Source organism: Grampus griseus (genome assembly GCF_964374135.1).
Source record: "Grampus griseus genome assembly, chromosome: 2".
Taxonomy (NCBI): domain Eukaryota; kingdom Metazoa; phylum Chordata; class Mammalia; order Artiodactyla; family Delphinidae; genus Grampus; species Grampus griseus.
Window position 1 is genome coordinate 125,954,894 of NC_139018.1, and position 27,685 is coordinate 125,982,578.

General features: G+C 37.5%; 1 protein-coding gene across 1 annotated transcript in view; it reads right to left on the bottom strand.

The window, feature by feature from the left end:
• Positions 1-1,250: 1,250 nt before the first annotated feature.
• ASB7 (ankyrin repeat and SOCS box containing 7) overlaps positions 1,251-27,685 on the bottom strand; it is a 45,874-nt gene continuing 19,439 nt past the window's right edge. Inside the window, exons 5-6 of the mRNA XM_082649180.1 lie at positions 15,848-16,453; positions 1,251-1,604 (exon numbers count right to left, since the gene is read on the bottom strand). Coding sequence (XP_082505306.1) covers positions 1,465-1,604; positions 15,848-16,453 — 746 coding nt within the window. The 3' untranslated portion in view covers positions 1,251-1,464. The remainder of the gene's footprint in view (positions 1,605-15,847; positions 16,454-27,685) is intronic.

Genomic DNA, 27,685 nt, shown 5'->3' on the forward strand with positions numbered 1-27,685 from the left:
GGTGAAATTCAGACAAGAGAAGCCCTTCATCTTGTAAACTTCTGATAACGAATTTATTACTGGTATGTAACTATTCTGAAATTTCCTAAAGCACTAAGAACAATACTGGGATATTTTTAAAGTTTCTTCTGAAACTAATATGATGACAAATCAAGCACAGAACTCATTTCCAAGGGCATCACCATAGATCTCTAATGCCTCTAGAACCACTGTTATTGACACTTTATCATATTTATGTTTACACTGCAAACATATGCCAATCAACCCAGAAAATAACTGTTCTGAAGAGCGTCACTGTGCATAACTTTAAAATAGATAGGAAATGCTTAATTAGCATATTAGGAATTAACCAGATTTACAAATGTGCACCCATTAGAAATTTTACCCTTTAGAAATTTTATTTCAACTGGGAGGAAAAAAACACCATGAAACCACCCCAAATTATTTAACCATTAAAGCCAAATGGTTTAACAATATTTGGGGCTATTTTTAGGGAATACTCTACCACCAGGACATGAAATTTTCGGCTTAAAGTGAAGTAAAAGACAAAGCTTAAAATGGAAATTGCAACTGACATACTATGGTTCTGCAATTAAAATTAGTGGTGGTTCCTGTTCTCACAGGCATGTCAAAGCCAGCTGTGGAATGAGGAACATCAAGTGAAATAATGGATAAAATACACCAGAAAAGAGTACTGCACTGGAGGCACTGTTTTAAAAACAGAATACACGGGCTTTACAAAGTTATTTTCTTTCCCATTAGTTTTTTTAAAAGCACAATTCAACTAGAGACAGAAGTTGAGACGCAACGTCTCTGGGTAGTGTACTACAGTTGTTAAAAAAATAAGTTTAAAACAAGAGCACACCAACAGGAAAGCAGAGGTAATGGATTTATGTCATCCAAAGCTACATTAATTAGGAAAAGAACAGTTTGAAACAGCCAATTTGTACTCATTAAAAATGACTGAGGTGACAGCGTTACTTTAAAATTTTCTTAGAGCATTTTCCAGTAGAACCCAGGATGCCCCGGGTAAAACTGTGCCTCCAAACTGTAACAAGTGCTCTGCTGGTTTATAATATTGTGCACGTCAACGAAACCATAAATTTGGAAAGGGTAAATTCTCCACTCCTAACCTGCTTGTGTCATTTTGGAAAAACAATTGTTTTAAATGCAATATTGTATAGAAAGCTTGAACCTCGTAAACTTGGACCAAGAAACCAAATTAAGACCTTCAAGCATGTGGGGTGTGTGTGTGTGTGTGTGTGTGTGTGTGTTTATATATATAAAAACATCCCTCCCCTACAATGAAAACCAAACAAACAAACAAACAAAACCTAAAAGTGTATACCTGCTTTCTGATTTCACAGCAAATCAGAAATTGCATAGGATATACTTTGTGCAAGGCAAAAAGCCTTTTAAGTATCTGGAATATAACTCCTAATCTTGCTCACAGTTCTGTGTATATCAGATATCATCAAATTTGTGTTTTAAGTAGTCTTTCATGACCTTGGCAATTGGTAGTTCATCAAGTAGCTTTAGGTTTTGAAGGCCTATACATTGTCGAATTTTAATTCGGCACAGGTCCTGCAAGTTTCTGGGCTGTCCTATAAAGACACAAAAAAGAAAATGTTACAAAGCTGAAAAGCACAACATTTAAGGCGGGCTTTAAGGTTCTGGAAAGAATAGTTTATTTCACTGGGAAGTGTCTCTCTGTGGACTTTACATGCAAAGGATCAGAGAGACTCTAGCTAAGAGGACATGTCCTGGGTACCTTCATACGGCGTCTCATTTGATCCTTTTCACATCCCTGGGATGGTCGATATTTTCACCTCCATTTTACAAATAGGGACACTAAAGATCAGGGATTTTAGTCAATTGCTCAATGTCAGACGACCAATTAAAGCTTTTTAGACAGAGGCTAAAACCATATCTTCTGACTCTAAGCCTGGTATGCCTACCAGTACAAACTGAAATGTCAGTTCTTGTCCCAGGTAGGCCTCTAATATGCTGGGTGAACCAGTGTGAGGCAAATCACTCTTCTGGGCCTCAGTTTCTCAACCTGAAAAGTGAGAGAACTAAAAGAGATGCTTTCTAACATGGCTCCTCCTGTCAGCTCACTGTCCAGGGCACAGAACACAATCCCGGGGAGCTCTCCCAAATGACATCTGCCCCGCTGTTCACCATGATTCTGGACACAGTAGAACTTGGCTGTGGGGAGAGCGTGGACTGGGAGGGCGGGAGGGGGGGGCGGAAAAAGCACCCCAAGCTATTCTGAATCCCCACCTCTTCAGACATGCCACCCTGACCATCCGCCAATAAAAACCTCTGCTATAACCCAACTCAAAAGAAAAATTACAAAATGCAATTTCTTTCACTTTTGAATACTTCGCTTTACCGAATCAATACAGATGACCACAAACACAAGCAAAAATTCTTTGCCACAGAGCCTCAGAAGTGTTTGGATTCACATAAATTCTACTTTCATGTTAAATGGTAATAATAATACAAACTAACACATGTTGAATGTGTACTCTGTGCCATGTAGTCTTCTAAGCTCCCGACATATACTAACTCGTTTAATCCTTTTACAAGGGAAGTACTTTGATCATCATCCCCATTTTACAGACTGCTTGCATCTCTAAGTAACATGCTCAAAGTCAAGCAGGATGCTATACTTCAGCGATTCTCAAACTTCTTGGCCTCAAAACCTCTTTACAGGGACTTCCTTGGTGGCACAGTGGATGGGAATCCGCCTGCCAATGCAAAGGACACGGATTCGATCCCTGGTCCGGGAGGATCCCACGTGCCGCGGAGTGGCTAAGTCTGTGCACCACGGCTGCTGAGCCAGGGCTCTAGAGCCTGTGAGCTACAACTGCTGAGCCTGCGCTCTAGAGCTACCAGCCACAACTACTGAGCCTGCGATCTAGAGCCTGTGGGCTGCGACTGCTGGGCCCGTGCGCCTGGAGCCAGGCTCCGCAACAGGGGGGGCACCGCAATGAGAGGCCCGCGCACCGCAGCAGAGAGTGGTCCCCGCTCGCCACAACTGGAGGGGGCCCGTGCTTAGCAGTGAGGACCCAACACAGCCATAAATAAATAATAAATAAATAATTAAAAAAAAAAACTCTTTACACTTCACCATATTAGAAGTTAAAACAGAAATTTCAGAAATACTTAATTCATTTAAAAATAACAAAGATAAACCCATTATATGTTACTTAGCATAAATACCATTGTTATGAAGGTAACAATATTCTCAAAAATAAATGAGAAGAATGGCATTCTTCCACATTTCTGAAAACCTTTTAAAGGTCTGGCTTAACAGATGATAGCTGAACTCTCATATATGCTCCTACACCCAATCTGTTGTGATGAAACCACATCATCCAGTCTCTGGGGAAGTCCACTTACTCTCATAAAAGAAGGAATGTGGAAAAGACAAATAATGTCTTAGTATTATTATGAAAATTGCTTTGACCTCGATATCCTGAAAGGGTCTGGCTAACTCCAGGGGTCCCCAGGCCACACATGGAGTACTACTGCTATACTTAGTACTTACTTGAATAGTACTCATTTACAGGGATCACCATTATTCAAAATTAAGTAATTCTTTATAAACGAAAAAGAGTCCTTAAAACTTAGACCTCTGCTCTGTAAGCCCTGTGCTTTCCAAGAGGTACTTAATACATGGTCTCTTAACAGAATCACAGCTGAAGCTACTGCTTTCCTAAAAATGGCTGTAAGCTAGGGGCACGTGTATCCGTGGATGTCTGCATAAGGATCCCTGTGAGGCTGTAGCACTCACTCATGAGTCTCTTGGTGAGGTACGTCCCCCTCATCGTCCAGATCTCTACTAAAAGGGCACTGCTGAAAGGGAGATGAGGTCAGGTTCCCCATCAGATTCTCTCCGAGCTCCTTTTCTCTACAGTACTTAACAAGGCTATGATTTTACATTTACTTGGTGATTACCCATTAATGTCCATCTTCCTCACATGTTCCATGAGGGTAAGATGATTTCTGGCTGCCAATGCAAAAGTCCAATGCCTAACACAATACTCAACAAATACTAGTTGAACAAATGAACACTTAATAGGCTTGTCCTTAATGTATAAAATAGCTCATTGCAAAACACACCCATGTCAACAGCAAATCATTTTCTAACCTGTTTTGAATTATTTTTCATCACCATTCATGGGCTACCTTTAGGAAGAGAATAAATTATCACTGTCATTTTTCAATAAATGCTTATAGTATTTGATCTGCAAATGCAAACCAGAATATGTATCAGATTTGAATCTTCTTTTTTTAAAGAATTTGATTTTCCTAATAGATGGCAGGTTCTTTTCAAGTATAATATTAATGAAAAGAACAACCACGATGTATTCAGGCAAAAAACAGATGACATAGAATTGACATATATAAATATACATGTGTACTTAAATGAAAACATATCATCTAACAATGTGGAAAACCTGTATTATTGGAATTTGCTTAGCTAAGATAGAAAAGATGGAGACAATAGGTTCCAAATAGGGGATCTTCTGATGGTCTCATTTTGTGGCAGATTATACTCTCCAAAAACGACCACAGTACCTCCTATGCCTCATGCTCTTTTTTTTACAATGTGACTGGATACCCCATCATTAAGAGACAGTATCTAGGTTCCCTCTCCTTGAAACTGGGTGGGCTCATGACTATGGTGGAACTCAGATCATAGCTTTCACTTGGCTCTTGGGACATTCACTCTTGGCACACAGCTATCACCACGCCATGAAGAAGTCTCAGCAGTCTACAAAAAGGAACTGAGGTCATTGCCCAACATCCAGGCTGAGCTCCCAGCCAAGTGCCCGCATAACTAGCCAGCCATCAGGGTGAGCCCTTTTGACAGTGGAGAGGCCCCAGTCAAGTGGCTCCAGATGACACTGCTTGGAGTAGAGAAGTAAAATAATCAATTATTATTATTTTAAGCCACTAAAATTTGCAGCATTAGATAACCAAGTGAGATTTTGGGACGTGGAAGTAGGGGGTTGTCATTAAAAAAAAAATCTAAAATAGATGGCTTTGTCATTGGGACCAGGCAGGGGGGAAAAGCTTTGACGAGGCTGTTGGTCAGGGCTTAAAGGAAAGTTTTAAAAATGTTACTAGAAGCTGGAGGAAAGGGGAGACTTTTAATTGTTTAATAAGTTCAAGGGAGGCAGCTACAGAAATACTACCACCCTCAGAAGCTATTGGTGCATTAGCCTTTCCCAGGGAAAAATGCACTTTCTATGCCTAAATATCAGAAAGTTTTACTCAGTTTGCTACCGAATTTTCTTCTTCTTAAGCAGTGTGTTGTGGCAGTCTTTTAATGTTTGGGGAGAATGTGATCTTTTGAAGATTTCCTGACCATGTATAATTCCTGTCTGCAGAAAGACCTTGAACGGTAAAGGCCAGAGTGGTTAAAAGCATCAACTCTGCAGCCAGCATCAAGTGCTGGCCCCAGTAGCTCCTGGGTGAGCTACTTAGCCTCCTGCCTTGGTTTCTGCATCTATGAACTAAGGATAACACCATCTACATAATAGGCCTTACAAGCACAAAAAGAATTAGTTTTGGTAAAGTGCTTACAATAGTTCCCAGGCATATAGTAAGAGCTATAGAGTATTTGGTAAATAAATGTTAAAATAGTAATTTTAAATACTTGTAAGGATATGTTTTGCTTCCCCTTCTCAGAAAAGTAGAGGGCTCCTTTTTGGAAGATGAAGCTTCCTGGTGTTAAGACGGTAAGAAAACTAGCTGACAACTTAACAGTAAAAGAACAACTCGTAATCTAGTCCTGGGAAACAGTGCTGAGCAAACTGATGGAAATCATATTCTGGAAATCACTACATGACCTGGATTCGGCAGAGATGTGAGAACTTAGTATAAAAAAGCTGTGCAGTGATGAAGTGAGGTTGTGTCGTTATACTACTGCTCCACAAATATACAGATATTCCCTCACCTTGCCAGGTAGTAGCACTGAGTGAAAAGCGGGCTACATAATAAAGAGTAATAAAGACTAATTGTAATGACTGTTATTTCTAAGACTATTTAAGGACCCATTTTTTCAAAAATATCATTTTAGGAATAGAAGATTATGACTGAAAAAGAAGTACAGCCATACCTCGTTTTATTGTGTTTTGCAGATACTGCATTTTTTACAAATTGAAGGTCTGTGGCAACCCTGAATTGAGGAAGTCTATCAGTGCCATTTTTCCAGCAGCATTTGCTCACTTCATGTCTCTGTGTCACATTTTGGTAGTTCTTGCAATATTTCAAACATTGCCATTATTATATTATTATGGTGATCTGTGATCAGTGATCCTTTTCTTGAAGCTACTACTAGGCTAAAGGCTCAGATGATGATTAGCATTTTCTAGCAATAAAGTATTTTTAAAATTAAGATACGCACATTGTTTTTTTAGACATAATGCTATTGCACACTTGATATACTACAATATAGTCTAAACATAACTTTTCCATGCACTGGGAAACCAAACAATTTGTATGACTTGCTTTATTGCAACAGTCACTTTATTGCAGTGGTCTGGAACAGAACCTGCAGCATCTCTGAGATGTGCCTCTTATTTATTTTCTTGTCAATATATCACTCAAAAGTATTTATTGAGCACCTACTATGTACTTAAAAATGCACTGTCCCAGAGATTAAAGGGGCAAGAAAAAGAAGGAGGTGGTGGCAGAGGAAAAGAAGGCAGAGAAAGAGAATAAAGGGAACAAAAGCAAAAAACCAACACATGTGCATGCTGTTTACCAGGCGTCTTAGAAAATTACTCCTGTCCTCTTAAATAGCAACTGCCTTGTCCATGGGATGACAGGGGAGACCTTGGGGGACATCTCACAAAAAGAGTATAATTTAAGGAATTATGAACACTATGGGGGATGCAGAAACACTACAAACTATTATTCATACTAATGAACTACAATGGGATTACATAATACTTCAAAGGGTTATTAGTCTTTCCATTTGGTAAAGAAGCCCATCATTAGTAATAATTGGGCTGGTATAAAATAGGAAATCAGCTTTTGAAGGGTCTGGTCTAGCATAATTACAAAACCAGGGCAGCAGCATAATTTTGAAAATTAAATATCCTAAAGCACCTCCTTTTGACATGACCACCACTGCATTTATAATAGGCTAAACTTATTTATTTAGCACTCTCCATCTTTGGTCAACATCTGGAATGGTCTCCCAATACCTCTTTGTTTTATTTCAGTTTCCCATTTTAAGACCCTACCATAAACACGTTTTATTCCTTTGCTCTTGCCTCTGAATTCCCTTCACAGAGACTTAGTATGAAATGTGTTAAATCTTATTTTACAGGACAAAGGTAGTTGCGAGCTCACCTCAAAATAAAAATCATGGTATTGTAAAATAAAAGGCTACTCTGATTTAACTCTTAGATAGAATCCAAAAGTACACAATGTCAGCCTTGATGACATTTGTCCACTTGTTACATTTTTCTTCACAGGCACACGAGCTTTGACCTATTTTTCTCATTTGCACTAAGCCAAACAAAAGCATATATTGCTTCCTAACAAATAACAGAAATCCCTAGAAACCTACATAAAAAATAGAAAGTAATACAAATATGACAGAAATAGTACAGAATAAGGTAATACTTTCCATATCAAAGAACCTTAAAATGTGGTGTAATTTGACTTAAAACTGTGTACTATTTATTTATTTCTAAAAGTGATTTTAATCATTGGGACTAAATAACCTAATAAGACTACAATGTAGATGTGTAGCAAAATCCCCAATGAGAAGAAAAATCAAAAATCAAAAATAACCTTAGTTAAAATGTGTTACACAAATTATTTCCCCAAAGAGTTATACTAAGGTAACACTATTTTGGTAAGTCATACTAAAAAAAAAAAAAGAAAAAAAAAGTGCGAAGAAATTGATTAAAGAAGCATTTGAAAGGAACACAGGAGTAAGGTCACCTGATGCCGAGGGGTTGTATGGGGTCATCTGCTTACATACCTACCTGCTGCTGTGCTGGACTTAGCTGAGAAAGCCACAGCCTAAACTTCACTTTCTTAAAATTAAAGTCATGATTTATATTCTTACTTTTTTTAAAGTTTAAAACTTTGCAGCTAAAACATACTACTTGACTATGACTAAAATTTAAAGACATATTTAAATAAAAACATATAGTGTTTATAAAACAGTATTTTTAAATGCCTGTGATTTCAGTTACTGTAGTGTTTATAAAATAGTATTTTTAAATGCCCGTAACTGATGTTCTAGAAAGTAACAATCTTAAGTACTTGATGGATTAATTTTCTGCAAAACAGTTTATCCAACTCATTCCCATTTACCTAATCTTTTTCTCTTAGAAGTATGAGCCCTTTATTTTTCAAATTCCTTTTGGTCAATTTACTTATTTAAAAAGTTTTTATTTAAATAAAATATTTTAAAATTATTAAATACATTAAAATTATTTAAAATTTAATTTAAATAATTAATTCCTTTTATTAACTCCTTTAATTCCTTAAAACATACAAATCAAAATACTGATACAACCCAGCACTACCTTTTACCTACCACTGAAGCATACTGAGCAGCTGCTTCAAGTATTTGGACAGCATCTACTAGAAACACAGATCAGTGCATTACCTTAGACTCCTCTGGATATTAAACACAAACCCAATTGGCATATTCTCTGCCTTAAGAGTAATTTATACGAGAGCCTGCTATGCTATGTAAAAAAAAAAAAAAAAAATGTGTTTAGTGAACAGTTAAGTGGATAACTTACTCAAGGACTCCTTGGCACCTCTGATATGCTGCTGTGCACGGTGAATCTCTGAAACTGGGATCTAGAATCCAGGGTACTAGTCTTCTAAACTGACTTGCACTCTTAAAATTATAGGACCTCAAAGAATTTTTGTTTATGTGTGTTATATCCATCTATATTCATCATATCTAGAAAATAAACTTCAGAAATTTTAAAAATACTTATTGATTCACTTAAAATAATAGTAATAAATTTATTATCAGTTGAAATAAGTTTTTATGGGAAGAAAAAGCTGCTTTTCAAAACAAGAAAGATTTCATGAGAAGAGTGGCACTGTTTTACATCTCTACAGATATCTCTTAGGTCTGGCTTCAGAGAAGACTGCTGGATTTACAGATCTGCTTCTGCGTACCATCTGTTGTAATATGCTGTCGTGATTGAAGCAGATGAAGAAAATCCAGACTCACATAGGTAGTTGGAAAAGGAAGTAATATTTTAATGGCCTTTTTAGATAATCATGGATCTTCTTTGATACTTCACCAAAACTCAACAAGAGTTGTTTTTTTAAAGGTTAGATGCAATATGGAATCTGAAACCACAACAATGAACTTCTTTATACTCTTTCACGTTAAAATCCATTGGTCTGTTTTGCCCTATGAATGGATCTTTTACCCATGCATGATTTTGTAACATCATGCATTAGTCATTTGGAAAATACTGGTTACCTGGGTTATTATGCAGATCTTCCAAATGTTGACCCAATTTATTACATGATATCAAAAAATTACTTTTGTTATTATCTCTACTAATCTCAAAAAAGTCTTTACATGTTGGGAAACTGGCAATATCCCAGTGGCAAATACAAAAATACAGGCTTTTCAAAATTCTAACTTTCACTTGAAAGCTCAAATTTTATGACTCCCCATAAATACTGTAAGTTGTTTTCCTTAAGGTGACAAACGCACTTTATTCATTTTCAACAAAATGTCTACCAAATACCAAAGCCTAAACAGCTATAGTTTGGCTGTCCATTCATCCTTCAGGTAAAAATGGTATTCCACCAAAAATGCTGCTGGTTCAGCTCAAACAAATCACAGATGTACTTTTCCTCCATTCAATCACAGCACTTCATTACACAGTAAGAATACTTTCAATTTCCATCCCACAGAATATTTAAAAGGTACATACTGAAAGGGATAAGATTTAATAAAATTAAATCAAAGAGATTCCTAAATGGAACTGGAACACTCTTTACTGAGATTGCCTTGTGGTGAAGAACACAACTACTAGTACCCTCTGGGACTACTGCCTTGATTAATGCTGAGGTACCTGCCATTTTACCCACCACAGCTCTTACACCATCAGTGCAAAAGTCAGTGCAGAGACACAGATGCAGAGAACGGACATGTGGGCACGGGGGGGAAGGGGAGGGTGGGATGAATTGGGAGACTAGGTTTGACATAAATACACTACTATGTGTAAAACAGATAGCTCATGGGAACCTGCTGTGCGGCACAGGGAGCTCAGCTCCCTGCTCTGTGATGACCTTGATGGGGGGGGAGGGAGGTCCAAGAGGGAGGGGATATAGGTATACATATAGCTGATTCACTTCATTGTACAGCAGAAACTAACACAACACTGTAAAGCAATTTTACTCCAATTAAAAAAAAAAGAAAAGGCAAATAATATCTTAGTATTGTTATGAAATTAGTTTTGGCCTCATGGGCACCTAAAACTGTCTTGAGGACCCCCAAGAGTCCACACTGTTCTACATGAATCCAGAAACAAAATAAAATAAAACCACAAGCAGCAGGATATCATCCCCTTTAAGAGTGTTTATTGGCAAGAATACTCCACGGACTATGGTCTAATACCCCCATCTTTCAGAGAAGGAAACAGACCCATGAGGCAGGTGGAGGCTAATCAGCTTGCCCAAGTTTATTAGGTAAGTCAGACACTGGGTCAAGAGCCCATTAACTGCTCTCTCCACCACCAGACTCAGCTGATTCAACAGCACCCATGACACAGGCACAGCTGAGAAACCTTCAGGACGCTATAAAGGAGACACATGCCTCTGAATACAAGTGGGCAAAATTCTACTCAGCCCAAGGGACCATGGATAGGATGATTTTCGCATTGTAAGTAAAAATGATAAAAATAATGAATAGACTTCTGGTTTCAGCTCCAACATATAATGAACTTGAAGTCCTCGCTCCAGTCCTTATAAGAAGAAAAAGCCAAACAAACTGAAATTAATGACTTATCTAGGACCCATCAGTAAACTGATGTCACAGGGCAAACCACCATAAAATCTGGAGAGAGAATCAGATCTAGAGTCACAGCTGAAATCTGTGCACCTGCAGCAGTAGCTATTGGAGCCACAAACTGGTAGGAACACTTAAATGGTCATTGTGACAAACTGCCAGGAGCTGTGCATGGACCAGCCTGAGAGGGAGAGCCACAGTCTTAGGAAACACCCGATGTTCTGAGCTTTCCTTTCAGGAACCCCATCAGGTTCTCACATGAAGAGCCAATAAAGACCCCCTCATGGCTCTGCCAGGGGGAGGGTGAGAATAACTATCTGACATACACTCAGAAACTTCATAACAAAGTCTGTTCTCCAAGGGAAGAGACTTCACCAGAGTCTTACCCCACCTGGAGAATAAATGTTTCTCTGACTCCAGTCACTGCAGTCCTCCTAGCTCACCAAGGTGTGGGTATTTGGGGGTGGGGGGCAGGGCATGAAACAGGGGAGAGGGCAAAACTGCTTTCTCATGAAATCTCTCTTTCTTAAAAAACTTTCATATTCTGAGTAACTCCTTGACTCGGAAAGTTTACATTGTAGGGCAGGGAGATGATAAGGGGAAAAGAGCACTAGATTAAAATCCCATTGCTCAAGGAGAGTTCTATTATTATTTAACCATTTCTCAGGGTAAGCTTTACTTACGAAATAGTCTTTCTTGAAGTTTTAACGTTGCACCTCTTTTAACAACATTTTCTTGTGCTCTTTCTTGTGCCCTTTCTTGTGCATAAATGTTAATTTTTTCTTTTGAATTGGGCAGACATTCCTACAATCTCTGCTCTTTATCTTCAGCTAGAGAATTTTTGCCCATTCCTATATGCCAGAGTTTCCATAATCCTCTTAGCTCCAAATGGTGTCTGTGCAAATGCTACGTACAAATTATTCTACTTTAATTAACTGCATGCATTTGCATGACCCTCAGAATGACTGTCTCCAATAGACCTCCATCAACGGACCTCCATCATCCTCCATCAATGGACCTCCATCAGAACGTCTGCTGCTGTCTGTCATCACCACCATTTCTACCTGTCATCAGTCACATCTTCATTGCTCTCTCTGTTGTTGTCCCTTTAGTTTATTTGCGCCACTCTTTTTTTATCTAGTAAAAGAACTAAAAGACCAAAAACTGGCTTCTCTAAGCAGGAAACACCTTTCCCTCAGCAAGGTGATCCTCATTCTCCAGGTAGGATCCTTGGCTCTTCTTAGCTGTATTTACCGTTCCAGGGCACAAAAAAGCTCCTCCTTCAGTTGACTGGCTTTCTGGAGGTGACCACATTGAGTACCAGCCATTCTAGAAGGCAGAGGTTTCTGGAAGTCTGTCTGTAGAATTAACACCACCTCTTTGTGGCTTCTCCCTCTACTGTGACCAACAAGGCACCCACAGATACTACCTTATAACTAAGCCACTTGACCTGCTCTGTTTTTATGGAGTGTGTGTATCAGAGTTTTTATGGCAATTTTTCTAAAAAGCCACAGTAGCTTTTAGATTCTAGGATTATGATTGTTTTGAGTTCTTCCAATTTAAATAACTTGCTCTCTAGTAAAATGGCCCTGAATAAAGACCACCAAGTGGTATTTCTGCTGTCCTTACACCTCAGGAGTCTGAGTTCTCAGATGTGAGGCCAAGGACTCGGGGCCTAGAGAGCGGTAGCTCTCAGCAGCAGTAAAGACTGAAAGGAGCTCAGGGATTTGACTTGATGGCTCCCTGAACCACCCAACCATCTTTCACTCTGGTTTTCTTTTCTTTTTTTAAAATTATTTGATTAATTTATTTATTTTTGGCTGTATTTGGTCTTCATTGCTGCATGCTGGCTTTCTCTAGTTGTGGCGAGTGGGGGGCTACTCTTTGTTGCAGTGCATGGGCTTCTCATTGCGGTGGCTTCTCTTGTTACGGAGCACAGGCTCTAGGCGTGTGGGCTTCAGTAGTTGTGGCAATGGGCTCAGTAGTTGTGGCTTGCGGGCTCTAGAGCGCAGGCTCAGTAGTTGCAGCACACAGGCTTAGCTGCTCCGCGGCATGTGGGATCTTCCTGGACCAGGGCTCGAACCCATGTCCCCTACATTGGCAGGTGGATCCTTAACCACTACGCCACCAGGGAAGTCCTCACTCTGGTTTCCAAGAGAGCCAGTACAGACCTCCAGAGGGCATCAGCTACAGTTGGTCGTTCTAGCACATAATTATTCACTAGGAAAAGAAAATCTAATAAATAATGCACAGGTGAAGCAGAAACACTTAATTTGCTTTTGGCAGGAAACACCACTGACAGCAAAGTCAAGAAGTAATGAATTATGTTGCATCACCTGAAGACAGAGGATAACTGCAGCCTTCCAAGGACAGATGGTCCTTCACTTCTGAAAAGCATCCCAAGTTTGCTCAGCTACCATCCTTACAGATGCAGCCAATCAGCCAACCCACACTTACTGAGGTGTATGGCTCTGCTCTAGGTGCAGTGGAGAACTCAAACACAAAGAGGCAGTCCCGTCGATTTTTCTATCTGTCCTAATTTTAAAGGTATGTGTGAATCTCTTTTTTAACTCAACATTCTTGCTCACCAGCAGCACTCCATGGTGGAACTGAGCAGCTCCAAGGGCCGGGGGATGAAGGGGCAGCTCCCCCCATCCCCCTGGCTGCCTGTCTCCAGATGCAGACCACACAACAGTTTATAGATTTGAAAATAGAGGCTAGGGTAGAATAAGAATCTAAGGGATTCACTCTGTAGGTAGCAAGCCAGCTCTTGCTGTTCATCTACCCTCACTTAATTAATTATTTTATTAAAAAAAAACATATATAGCACTTAAAATGTGCCAGGTACTGTTTTAAGTGCTTTATAAATATTAACTCATTCAATCCTCACAACAAGCCTGTAAGACAGATATAATTACCCCAATTTTAAGATGAGGACACAGAGGCACAAAGTGGTTAGCTAACCCACCCAAAGTTACAGCTAATATGTGGTAGAGTCATGGCTGGTCTAACATAGTCTAGCCCTAGTCTACCACCATTAACCACGGAGCAAAGTATTTAACAAACAAGGCTGCGGCATTTATGTGTGTAACATGCCTTCCTGAAGACAGACAAGGTAATTTAACCATGAGCCTCTAGTGTTAAGTTAAAACAACAACAATAGCAGCAACAACAAATATATATTCAGAATTTATTAAGAATAAGATATACGTTATAGGCTACATACCACGACAGAATTCTAACCTCAAGTTCAAGAGTAATCTTATCTTTCACTACACCAACACCCCTACTGGTCTATATAAATGAAAACTGCTAGAACATTTGCTGAGAGAATCAGCATTTGAATTTTTGCTGTAGTCTTTTCCTAAAATGTGGCCTGGATCTGAAGGGTCAGCTGGGGAGGAATCAGCACACATAACATCTCCTGTCTCTGGGTACATCAGTGTGCCTCAAAAGCTTTCTGCAAGGGACCACCTACCAGATAGCCCAAAACATCTCTCCCAAGGCAGGCATATCTGTGCTGTACAAGTCGACAGCCACTAGGCACTTGTGGATGTTTAAATTTAAATTAATTAAATAAAATTAAAAATTCAGTTCCTGGGTGGCACTTGCCACATAATAAGTGTTCAACAGCCACATGGGGCTAGTGGCTACCACAGTCAACAGCACAGAGACCATTTCCATCATTACAGAAAGTTCTATTGGACAGCATGAGTTAGATCCTGAGTGTGATTTCTTTTTATGCTTGAGTCTGAAAATACTTAGTGGTAATAATTTCATCCTTCCTTTCTTATGAATAAACAAAATACAAATTACATTTCATTTCTTCATAAGTTTTCTACTCCCAAATTCAGCTCTCAGGGGGGCAGTGGATTATTTACAAGCAGGTCAAGTAAACTCCTTACCCTCCAGTACCTGGTACCCAGAATGTGTTTCTTCTTCCATAACAATGAATGAAACATAAAACTTAGGTAAGGAAGGGGAATTCATTAAAAAGTGTGGCAGACAAATGTTCTGTTTATAGACTGTGGCTTCATGTGTGATGTTAAGCTCTGAGACACATACTCGACTGGTCACAAGGAAGTCGGACAGGAGAGGGTGGCTACTCCACACAAACTAATACCTCTATCCGAAAAACAACACGAACACTTGCACCACTACACACAATGGGTCAGACACTTTTCCTGGCTTTAAAAAAAAGTGCCCACACAAAAACAGGTCAGTTATACAGTCCTGTGTGGGCCAGAGACAGTGGCACCAAATTTTCCACTGGGAGCAAATTTTTCTTTACAACACTTTCTGATTTCTATCATCCTTAACCTGCATTACTAGGATGTCTGATAAATAACACTGCTGTTCCATTTCATGTGTGTTCACATTGTAAAGAAGAAGAAAAGCAACAATAAAACATGAGCAACAGCTTAGCAATAAAGCACAAATTCTAGGACACTTCCATAGCTATGGATGCTAAGATCCAAAATTCTCCTAATTCCTCAGTCTCAATTCCAGGAAAGCCTGGAAAGACTATGTTTATGACCAGTAGGAACTGCCTTGTGCTAGCATCGATCTTAACATCTAACATCGAGGGTGTTCTAACACCCTATCTACCCCCATTTACTTTTAGTAACATAACTGAATTTTTAATGAAATCCTGTGATATAGAGCTTTCTTTTCAGTTCAGATGAATGGAATGAGCAACGCTAATAAGAATCATTAATGTCTGGTCATTTTAAGTTGTAAAAATACCTTAAGCTCCTCAGAAGATGCAAAATTTAAAAAAAATGTAATAGTAGTAATAATTAAATTACATACTTGTGACTTCTTGTAAGAAATCCAAACACGGTCGACTACTTCCAGAAATGCTTATTGAAACAGCCAGTGGGGTCTGTCCTTCATAGTTCCTTGTGTTCGTGTCCGCTCCATAATTATATAACATCCGTGCACAAAGCACGTCATCCCTAAGGGCAGACAAATGTAAAGGAGTTTGTCCATCTTCTAAGCGACCCAAGTTTGTGTCTGCTCCTCTCTGAAGGAACATTCGGCAATAAGAGTGATTGCTTTTGATCACAGCGTATCGCAACAGGAAACCGTTCTGAATGTCGATGTTGGCATTGTGGTCCAGGAGGATTTTCACACAGCTTGACCTCTCTCGGATAATGGCGAGCTGAAGCGGCGTTGTACCTTTATCACTGAGCGGGTCAACCTCAGCCTTGAACTCCAGTAGGAGTCGGACAAATGAGTCCCTACCATAGTGAGCAGCCACATGAAGGGGAGTCCAGCCATCATTGCTTTTTGCATTAATAATGTCGCTCCTGTATTCAGATTCTAACATCAGGCGTGCAATCCGAGCCCGGCCATGCATGGCTGCGTAATGAAGTGCAGTGAAGCCTCCGATTAAGTCTTTAACTGTGGGATCAGCTAGAGTTAAAACCAAAATGAAAACATTAGCAGACTCTGAGACAAAGCAACGAACTCTGCCATGGCACAGCACATCTTAGCCAATTCTCATATGAAATGTGAAATGATTAAACACTATAATGAATATTAATTCCTTCTTGCCTCAGCTTAATTGAAATACCGTTTTAATGGAAAAAAAATTTTAGTAGAAAGTTATCAAACCTCGATTAATAGGATGAGTATATGACTTACAAAGCATTTAAAAGCTATATACAAAAAACACAGAGTCCAGATCACCACATCCCCTCTCTTTGCTAATTTCATCAATTGCCCTTGGCTTCCCAACTCCCTCATCTCTGTACTGTTTCATGTTGCTCTTCTGTTTTGAACTTTTTGTTTTATTTTCTCTTCTGCTGCTTCTTGGTCTTAAAAAGAAGCATGTGTAGCAACATCTGCTGCTCTAAATTACGGATGTACTGTGGTCTGGCAGACTGTGTTGTTTTAGGGTGTATTAGGTAAAAATTAAAAAAAAAAAAAGGTTTTCTGTGATCTGTAAGAATTCCAAAACATGTAAGATATATGTTAAGTGATCTTGATAAATCATGTTTTTATAAGATAAAACTCTATTCTGAATTCTTCGTTTTACAAGAACTTTGCAGTTTTTAAGAATTAAACAGCACACGTTGTGTGAAAAATTGGGAGAAACCTCAGCACTGAATAAATATTATTTTCTAAAACAGTTCCAAACCTCTCTCCTAAATCGACAGATTTCTGGAAGAAAAAAAAGAAATAAAAGAGAAGAAAAGAAACTAAAATGATTTATCTGCTGTATGACTCCTCAAGTCACAGACTTTTGTCACCTGCCCCCAGTCTTTCCTAAAGCTGAGGGTCAGTTCTACACAGCTCTCATCCCACTAGCCTTCCTGGACAAGGGCAGAAAAGGGGCAAGAACCCTCATATGCTATAGGTAGGTCACTTCCTGGAGGCCAGCAATTCTGTGTGAAGATAACTGGTTGGACCAAACTACCAAGGATTAAAATACTTTCTTCTTATAAAAGTCACCATTAATTTTTAGCTTGTTCATGAAAGAGAAAAATTCATAAGTGTTCTTCAAACAAACAAACAAAAAGCCTCCACAGTCATGTGATTAAACAAAACACTTGCATTTTGTTTAGTAAAATGTTGCTTAGTTCTAAAACATTTTATGACAGCTTGGTCTCTTAGAAAAACCTATGAGGCAGAAAACTGTATCTAAAATAGTAATAATACTGTGGAGAATACAAATTTCAATTAAGAAATAGTTACAACAAAAGCTATAAAAAGTTAACACTTTTTAGGTAAGCTATATCAGTTGAATTTCTAAGATTATTTCATATAAACTGATATTACACAACACTAATATGACTTTTATGTGTTTAAAGAAAATGAGGGTATCATATCTGCCTTGGTCTTCACTAAAAGAAAAATATACAGTACCTATTCACTACTTAATTAAAAAAAAAGGAGCAAGAATATTTAAACAATGCACATTGCTGCCATCTACTGGTAAGGCATGAACATGAGCTACTGTTGCCATTTTGACAGATGATGCTGAGCCCTCAAATCTGTTTTCAGATACCTCACTTACCTAAAGTAGACTAAGACAGGCATGAAATATAAAAGAACCCATTCTATTCAAATAAAACCGTAAATCTTGCCAAGATGGCCATCCCTAATCTATACCTGACCAATCAACTGCTTCCAGACATTCTCTTTTAATCTGTTAGTGAAATTCAAGAATACCTGTTTTCACTTCTCCCACCTTTCATCCACCATGGGTGCCTTTAAAGTTGCCAGCAAACAGTCTCATGTGCATCCTATACTCGCTTTGTTTGACAGTAAAATTAAAATTATGTTACATAAAATTGCACTGGCATCTTTAGTTTTCCACCTCAGGTCTTTTTTAGATTCTACTTACAACTTGGTGCTATACTGAGCTAGGAAAAACAAAGATTAACAAATACAGCAATGATCTGCTTAGTCTAAGTAAAAACCACTAAAATCCATTAATTGAGCACACACTGGAAACACAGCACAGAAGGAAGACTGTAGGTTAACAACATATACAATCTGTATAGTTACTTTCCTCAAGAAATTAACAAATAGGAAATATAAGACAAAGATGAAAACAAAAATTAATTTAAGGATTATTAGCCAACGCAATAAGATAAGAAAAAGATCTTATTTGTAATAGTAGCAGAAACTACAAAACACCTAGATATAAATTCTGTAAGAAATGTGCAGGGCACATGTGAAGAGACCTTTTTTGACTTAACTGAATTCACTTCATCTGTGTCTGTTCAAATGTTCCTTCAACAGAAAATCCTTCGCTGAACACTAACATGGTAGCCCCATCACCTCATAACTTTGTCTGCTTTAGCAAGCTTTCTCCCCCCAGGTGCAAACTATTTAATACAAATTGTATCAGTCTCAAGAAACCCATTTGAAAAGTTTGAAAGCATATATAAATAAAAGCAGACAAACATTCCCTACCAATATGGTTCTTTCTTTCCAACAGCTTTACTGAGGTGCAATAAAACTGAACGATTTTAAGTATACAGGTTGATGAACTCTGACGAATTGTATACAGTCATGTGACTACCACTACAATCAAAATATTCCCATCGTCTCAAAAAGTTCCTTCCTGCCTCTTTATAGACAATTTCCTGCCCAGACTCTAGACCTCAGGCAACCACTAATGTTTTGCCTTTCTATAATTTGATATAAGTGGAATCATAGAGTATTAGGCTTTTGTATTTGACTTATTTCACTTATCATAATGTTTCTGAAATTCATACATGTTGTTGTGGTTCATCAAAAGTTCGTCCCTTTGCAGCTCGGTGCTTTGTGACTGCCTGGAGGGGTGGGATAGGGAGGATGGGAGGGAGGGAGACGCAAGAGGTAAGAGATATGGGAACATATGTATATATATAACTGATTCACTTTATTATAAAGCAGAAACTAACACACCATTGTGAAGCAATTATACTCCAATAAAGATGTAAAAAAAAAATTTAATCCCTTTGTATTGCTGAACAGTATTCCATAATATGGATATATAGTTATTATTTATATAGTCAGTAGCAAATGGATAAATGGGTTATTCCTAGGCTATAATGAATAAGGCTACTGTGAACATTCATGTACAAGTCTGTTTGTGGATATATGTTTTCAGTTCACTTGGGTAAATACCTAGGAGAGAATTGCTGGTCATATGTTAAATGTACATTTAACCTCCTAAAAAAGGGCCAAACTGTTTTTCTAAGCGACTATACAATATTACACTCCCACCAGCAATGTATGAGAGTTCCTAATGTTCTACATGTTCACTAATACTTGGCATTATTAGTAATTTTAATTTTATCAATTCTATTGAGTATAAAGTGGTAACTTATTGGGATTTTAATATACATTACCCTGATGACTACTGATACTGGGCTTGTTCTGATACTGGGCTTATTCATATACTTTCTTTTGTGAAGTGTCTGTTGAAATCATTTTTATTGTGTAGTTGTTCTCATTATTAGTTTAAAACTCAATTGTGTATATATTCTGGATACAAGCCCCTTTGTCAGATATGTTTTGTATTTTCTCCTAGTCTATGGCTTGCCTTTTCATTTCCTATACTGTGTCTTTTGAAGAGCAAAAGTTCTGAATTTTGATGAAATCTACTGTCATTTGTTTTCTTCTATGGTTTGTGCTTTTTGTGTCCTGTTTAAGAAATCTTTGCCCAACACAATGTCACTATAGGTTTTGTTTTCTTCTAGAAGTTTTATACTTTTAACTCTTATATTTAGGGCAATGGTCCATTCCTAGCTGATTTCTGTGTACAGCGTAAGATCAGATCAACGTTCATTATTCTCCATATAAATATCTATTTAATCCAGCACAATTTGTTTAAAAAACTACCTTTCCTCGATGATTTATCCTGGTGCCTTTGCCACAAAACAATTTACCATACAAGTGTGGATCTATTTCTGAACTCTATTCTGTTCCACTGATCTAAAAGTGTATCCATATACCAGTACCAGATTGTCTTGATTACTGCAGCTTTATAGTAAGTTTTGATAGCAGGTAACATTCTCAAACCTTCTTTAAACTGTTTTGGGCAATAAATTTTAGAATCAACCTACCAATTTCTTCAAACAAGCCTGTTACAATGTTGACTGGAACTCTACCAACTCTAAAAATGTAAATCTGCCCCAAATTATCTAAATAATATTTATTCTTCCAAACCATGAGCACAGAATACCTCTCTATTTATTTAGGTCTTCTTTAATTTCCCTCAGCAATGTTTTGTACTTTTCAGCATACAAGTACTGCACATCTTTCATTACATTTATTACTAAACTTTGTTGCTATCATAATGAATTGTTTTTACATTTCATTTTCTAAATGTTCATTACTGGTATAGAGAAATAAAATTGATTTTTGTATACCAACTTGTGTATTCTGTAATCTAGCTAAATTCACTTTTTAGTTCTAGAATGTTTTTGAGATTTCTTACGATTTTCTAAACATACAATTATGTTCTCTGCAAATAAAGACAGCTTTACTTCTTCCTTTCCAATCCCAGGACCCTTATTTGAACAATAAAATGTTGACAAAATGTAGTAAAAGCATATACCCTTGCCATGTTCCTAATCTCAGAGGGAAAGAATTCAGCAGTTCACCATTTACTATGATGTAAGTTGTAGTTTTTCACAGGTGTCTTTCCTTAGGGTTTGGAAGTTGTCTTCTGCTTTTGGCTTGCTGAGAGTCTTTATGATGAATGGGTATACTATACTGTCACATGCATTTTCTGCATCTATTGAAAGGATCATTTGGTATTTACTTTTATTCTATTAAGAGGGTAAATTACTCATCATATTTTCAGATGTTAAACAAAGCTTGCATTCCTGGGATAAACACTACTTGGTCGTGATGTAATATTCTTTTTTATATAATGATGGATGAGATTTGATAGTATTTTGTTAAGGTTATTTCTAACTTTTGTCATGAGTGAAACTGGTCTGTGGTTTTCATTTCTTGCAATGTCTTTATTTGGTTTCAGGGTACTATATGCCTTATACAATAAGTTTGGAAGTGTTTCCTCAAAGAGTTTGGGTAGTGCTGTTATTGTTTTTTCCTTTAATATTTGAAATATTTCAACAGAAAAGGCAGCTGGGCCCACCTAAAGACTTTTAGTGTAAAGTTTTAATTATGAACTAAATTTCTTTGATGTAGGACTATTAGATTGTTCTATTTTTCCCTTGGGTCAGTTGTGGCCATATGTGTCTTTCGAGGAATCTGTTCATTTCTTCTAAATGGCAGAAGGGTGTTCATTATATTCCTTATTATCCTTTTAGCATCTATAAGATCTACAGTGAAAACAGTTTTTTCCATACTTGATATTGGCACCTGTCTTTTGTTTTCTTCATCAGTCTAGCTAGAGATTTTATCAATTTTACTGATCTTTTCAAGGAACCAGCTTTTTCTTTGTTTCATAAATTTTCTCCATCATTTGTCCATTTTCAATTCCACGGATTTCTTTTCTTCTCTTTGTTATTTCATTCCTATTCTTACTTTGAATTTAATTGTAGCAGTATATAGAAACTGTTCCAAGATAGCCCCCTTTCCTCTCCCTTCCTTTGTCCTATTATTGTCATACATATTACATCTTTATATAAGCCCAACAATAGTTTTATAATTATTGTTTTATGTTGTTGTCTTTTAAGAGATGAAAAGGGGGGAATATATTTCCATTGTCTCTGGCAGCACAATTTTAAGGGGGCCCCTCCCATAATCCTTGCCTCTTGATGCTCATGCCTTTGTGTAATTCTCTCCCCTCGAGTATGAGCAGGAACTGTGACTTCCTTCTAACCAACAGAATCTGGCAAAGGTGACGGAATGTCACTACTGTGGTTATGTTATGATACACAAGACTCCATCTTGCTAGCAGACTCACTGTAGCAACTTTCACTGCTGCCTTGATGAACTAAGGAGCCTTCATGGGAAAGCCCACAGGCCAAGACTCTGCAGGTTATCTCTAGGAACTACTGGCAACCTTCAGCCAGTAGCCAGCAAGAAGCTGAGGCCCTCAGTCCTGTACATCCAAGAGAATTCATCTGCTAACAACCTGAATGAGCTTGGAAGCAAATTCTTCTCCATTTAAGCCTACAGATGAGAACAGTCTGGCCAACACCTTAAAACTGTGAGGTAATAAGTATATCTTGTATTGTCATATATTTGTGTAATTTGTTACACAGCAATAGAAAACAAATATACTGTTTTTTACATGCATAATTACCTTTACCAGTGATCTTTATTTGCTCTGTGAATTTGGATTACACGTGGTCCTTTTCTTTCAGCTGGAAGGACTTCTTTCAGTACTTCTCGTAAGGCAGGTCTGAGAGCAACAAATTCCCTTTATTTATCTGGGAACATCTTTATATCACCTTCACTTAAAATTTTTTTTTAAAATATTCTTATTGGCTTTTACTTTTTTTAAATTAATTAATTTATTTTTGGCTGAGTTGGGTCTTTGTTGCTGCACGTGGGCTTTCTCTGGTTGCGGCAAGTGGGGGCTACTCTTTGTTGTGGTGTGCGGGCTTCTCATTGTGGTGGCTTCTCTTGTTGCGGAGCACGGGCTCTAGGTGTGAGGGCTCAGAAGTTGTGGCTCACAGACTCTAGAGCGCAGGTTAGGTAGTTGTGGTTCACGGGCTTAGTTGTTCCGTGGCCTGTGGGATTTTCCTGGACCAGGGCTCGAACCCATATCCCCTTCGTTGGCAGGCGGATTCTTAACCACTGTGGCACCAGGGAAGCCCTATCACCTTCATTTCTGAAGGACAATTTGGCTGGATTTAAAATTGCTGGTTGACTGTTATTTGTTTTCAGTAATTACAAGATGTCATCCCATTGTCTTCTGGCCACTGTTGTTTCTTATGAGAAATCAGCTGTTAATCTTATCATTGAGGATCCCTCGTACATAATGCATCACTTCTCTAGGTGCTTTCAAGATTTTCTCTTTGTTTTTAACATTCCCCAGTTTGACAATTACATCTCTTAGATGAATATCCTACTTGGAGACACTGAGTGTCTCAGATGTATAGTTTAGCATTTTTCAACAAATATAGGAAGTTTTCAGTCATTTCTTCTTCAAATATTTTTTTCTTTCCCTTTCTCGCTTTCCCCTCTCTTTTCTGGCTCCCATTATGCCTCATGCATATATTGGTATGCTTGATAATGTTCCACAGGTCTATGGGGCCCTGAGTTGAGGCTGTGATACTGCTTGCAGCAAGCAACACAGCAGCCTCACATTTAACAGGAGACCTGGCAAATGAGACAGCCATGTGGGCGTTGATAAGCTGCTACATATTTCTGGGAATTGGGAAGGCAGATGCATGCTTAAGAAAGACCAGAGAGGACCCCAGTTATCTACTCATCCCTGGCTGAACATGAGGCCAGAAAATGGAAGCTGGGGCATACTTGTAAATTGTCTGATTATTAAATGTGTCTCATCCTATACACAGATCTCCTTGGCAAAGGGTAGAAGCCTTACCGGCTCAAATTGCTTAAGCAAAACCTCTGACCAGTTACCGGTCAAACATAAGTTATTTTGGCCATAAGATGTCTTACATATCTTATTGTTGTTGATATTTTTAAAAATTCTTTTTTCTATATGTTCCTCAGACTAGATAATGTCTATTGATAAATTTTCAAGGTCACTGATTCCTTCTTTTGCCAGCTCCAATCTGCTGTTAAGCACTCTAATGAATTCATTTTAGTTACTGTACTTTCAACTCTAGAATTTCTATTTATATATATGTATATACATACATTCCCATTTTCATATATAAAATTATATGTATTCTATCTCTTTATTGATCATTCCTATTTGATTTGTCACTGTCACATGTTTTCATTTAATTCTTTGAACATGGTGTCCTTAGTTCTTTGAATACATTTATAATAGCTATTCTGAAGTTTTGTTAACTAAGTGTAACATCTGGGCCCCTTCATAAACACTTTCTATTAGCTAGTTTCATTTCTTGTGTATGAGCAATACATTCCTGTTTCTTAGCATGTCTCATAATTTTACTGAAAATTGAAGATTTTAGACTATATCATAGCACCCCTGGATTTTGAACCTCACCTCTTCCAGGTGGGCTGTTGCTGCTATTTGTTTTAGTGAATTGCCTAGACTAATTCTACATAGTCTGTCTCCCTTATAGTATACAGCCACTTACGTCTCTGCTCAGTTGTTATTATTAAAGTCTGGCTTCTAGGGGCCGCTCCTAGGAATAACTTACGTTTGACCAGTAACTGGTCAGAGGTTGTGCTTAAACAATTTGAGCCAGTAAGGCTTCCACCCTTTGCCCAAGAGATCTGTGTATAGGTTGAGACACACATTCAATAAACAGACAATTTACAATTTACAGCTTCCATTTTCTGGTCTCATGTTCAGCCAGGGGTGAGTAGATAACTGGGGCCCTCTCTGGCCTTTCTTAAGTATGTATCAGCCTTCCAAATTCCCAGAAATATGTAGTAGCTTATCAAAGCCCACATGGCTGTCTCATTTGCCAGGTCTCCTGTTAAATGTGAGGCTGCTCTATTGCTTGCCCCAACTGGTGTTACAGCCTCAGTTACAGCCTAAGAAAGGCCAACTACTGTTGGCCTTCCCAGTTTGTTTGCCACCTAGATCAAGACCACAGTTATTTTCAACAATGCTCCAGGCATGGGGAATTTCCATGGGCTCCAAAATCAGGTCAGTCCCTTGCATCATCGAGGAGGATTCCAGCTCCCATGATAATGTGACACAGAGACTGTTGGGGAGCAGAGAGGGTAAATGGCAACAGCCACTTTGGGCTCAATTTCTTCTTTTTCAAGTTTCTTAAGGTAAAAACTTCAGTAATTGATTTAAGATGGTTCTTCTCTGCTATTCAAACATTTATAGCTATAAATTCCTAAGCACTGCTCTAGTACATCCCACAAATTCTGATATATTGTACTTTCACTATCATTCAGTTCAAAATTTGTTTAATTTCTAAATGTCTGAGTTTGTCCTAGACATGTTATTGTTGTTGATTTCTAACAGAATTCCATTGCAGTTAGGGAATATACCCTTAAGATTTCAGCCTTTTAAAATTTACTGACACGTATTTTATTGCCAGCATATGGTTTATCCTAGTGTCCACAGCATGCACACCAAAGAATGTATATTCTGAAGGTACTGGATGCAATTTTCCAAAATATTAGGTCAATGTGTTTGATAATGGTTTTTAGATTTTTCTATAGTTATTGATTTTTTATATCTAGATGTTCTATCAATTGCTGAGAGATGTTAAAATCTCCAACATTCAAGACTGTGAAACTGTCCATTTCTCCCTTTAACACATATTTTGAAGTTCCCTTCAAATTTTTTGCGTCACGTATTTTGAAGTTCTCTTCCTGGATGTATGTACATTTTATGACTATTATTCCTCCTAATGAAGTGCCCCATATATCCCTGTGAAATGTCTCTCCTTAGTTCTGGTAATAGTCTATGTCTTGCAATCTATTTTATATGATATTAATGTAGCCACTTGGGCCTTCACATGCTTGCCATTTGCATGACATATTTCCATGATATATCCCATCCATTCATCTACTTTCAACCTACCTGTACCTTTATATTTAAAGTATTATCTTTGTAGTCAGCATGTAATTGAGTTTTGTCTACTTACCTTTCTGATAATTTCTAAATTTTAATTGGATTGTTCAGTCCATTAATGTTTAATATAATTATTGATATAGTTGAGTTTAGATTTACCATTTTATTATTTGTTTTCCATCTGTCTCCTCTATTGTCCCTCTTCTTCCCTTTACTACCATTTTTTTTCTTTGTACTATCAGAACATTTTTTAACATTCCATTTTAATGTCTCCATTGACAGTTTAGCTATACTTCTTTGCATTATCTTTTTTTTTTTTTTTTTTTTACTGGTTACTCTGAGACTTGGAATATATAAACTGAACTGTTCAAAAACATTACCAGGATTTGTACAGAGGTTATTATAAGCTTCCCATTTGTGTCTAAAAGCTCAAATACTTTTGGACATTACAAAATCCTAAAAGCAGGAAAGTCAGAATTTTACAAAATATATGTATAAGCATTATACCATAATTTACTATTTATGTGATTACTCTTCTTAAAAGTTTTAGAAAGCACCAAATGCAATTAGCTAAGTTACACAGGCACAGGCACTGCTTGGAGTTCTAAAAACCAGTTATGCATTGTGCCATGTTATTATAGGAAAAAAAAAGCAACAATGGAGGAAATAAAAAATCTAGACAAAAACCTAAAACTTGACTAATAATTCAACACAGAACAAAGAGCCAGAAAGTCAGATGGTATAATGTTCCCAAACAGAATTTCCCCAAGTAATATTACTTTTTTGTTAATGAAAAACTAAAAATTTAGAAAAGCATCAAAGCAAAAACCAGCATTCTCTAATAACTACTGTCAACACTGATGATAGACTTCTTTCAGCTTTCCTTCTATACATTTTAAAAAATTACTCGTAATTGTAATCATAGTCTAATTACTTAATTTTTCCTCTATATTTGGGCACTGAAAATGCCTCCATTTTTAAAATTATATATAATAAAGGGTAAAATTTTCATACAGAAAATAATTTCTGTACTTAAGACTGCTTCCTTGGAATAAATTAATAGAAGTAGATATATTGGCAAAAAAATCTCCCATTTCTCAGGATCTAACATACTACTAAACTTCTTTCCACAACTGCTTTAATAAACTTCTACCATCAATGTTCCTGTTTCATCACATTTGGGATTACCATTTGTAAAATCTTTCATTTTTGAAAAGCTAAAAATAATTTCTCACCATTCTGCTATGGATTTTTCTAATCACTTATTTCTTTCATTTATTTTCTTGTGTTTCATCAAGAGGATTTTACCTACTGTACCAAGAGGAGACCTGAGACACTTATCAGGTGTCTCATCTCAGGTTCCTCCAGGGATGTGTTTTATGGAATTAACTTCTAGAGCTTCAGCTGACCGCCCTCCAGGTCAGTCTGCATAAACACTGAATCTGAAGATAAATAAACACACTAGCTAATATAGGGTCTCTTAATGTTACTCTCTTGAAATGTCCAGTGTAGTATTAGAATTTTCAGAAAGATTCAAAATGGGAAAATGAATATAGTAATAGTGGGTTTCTTAAAATTCACAC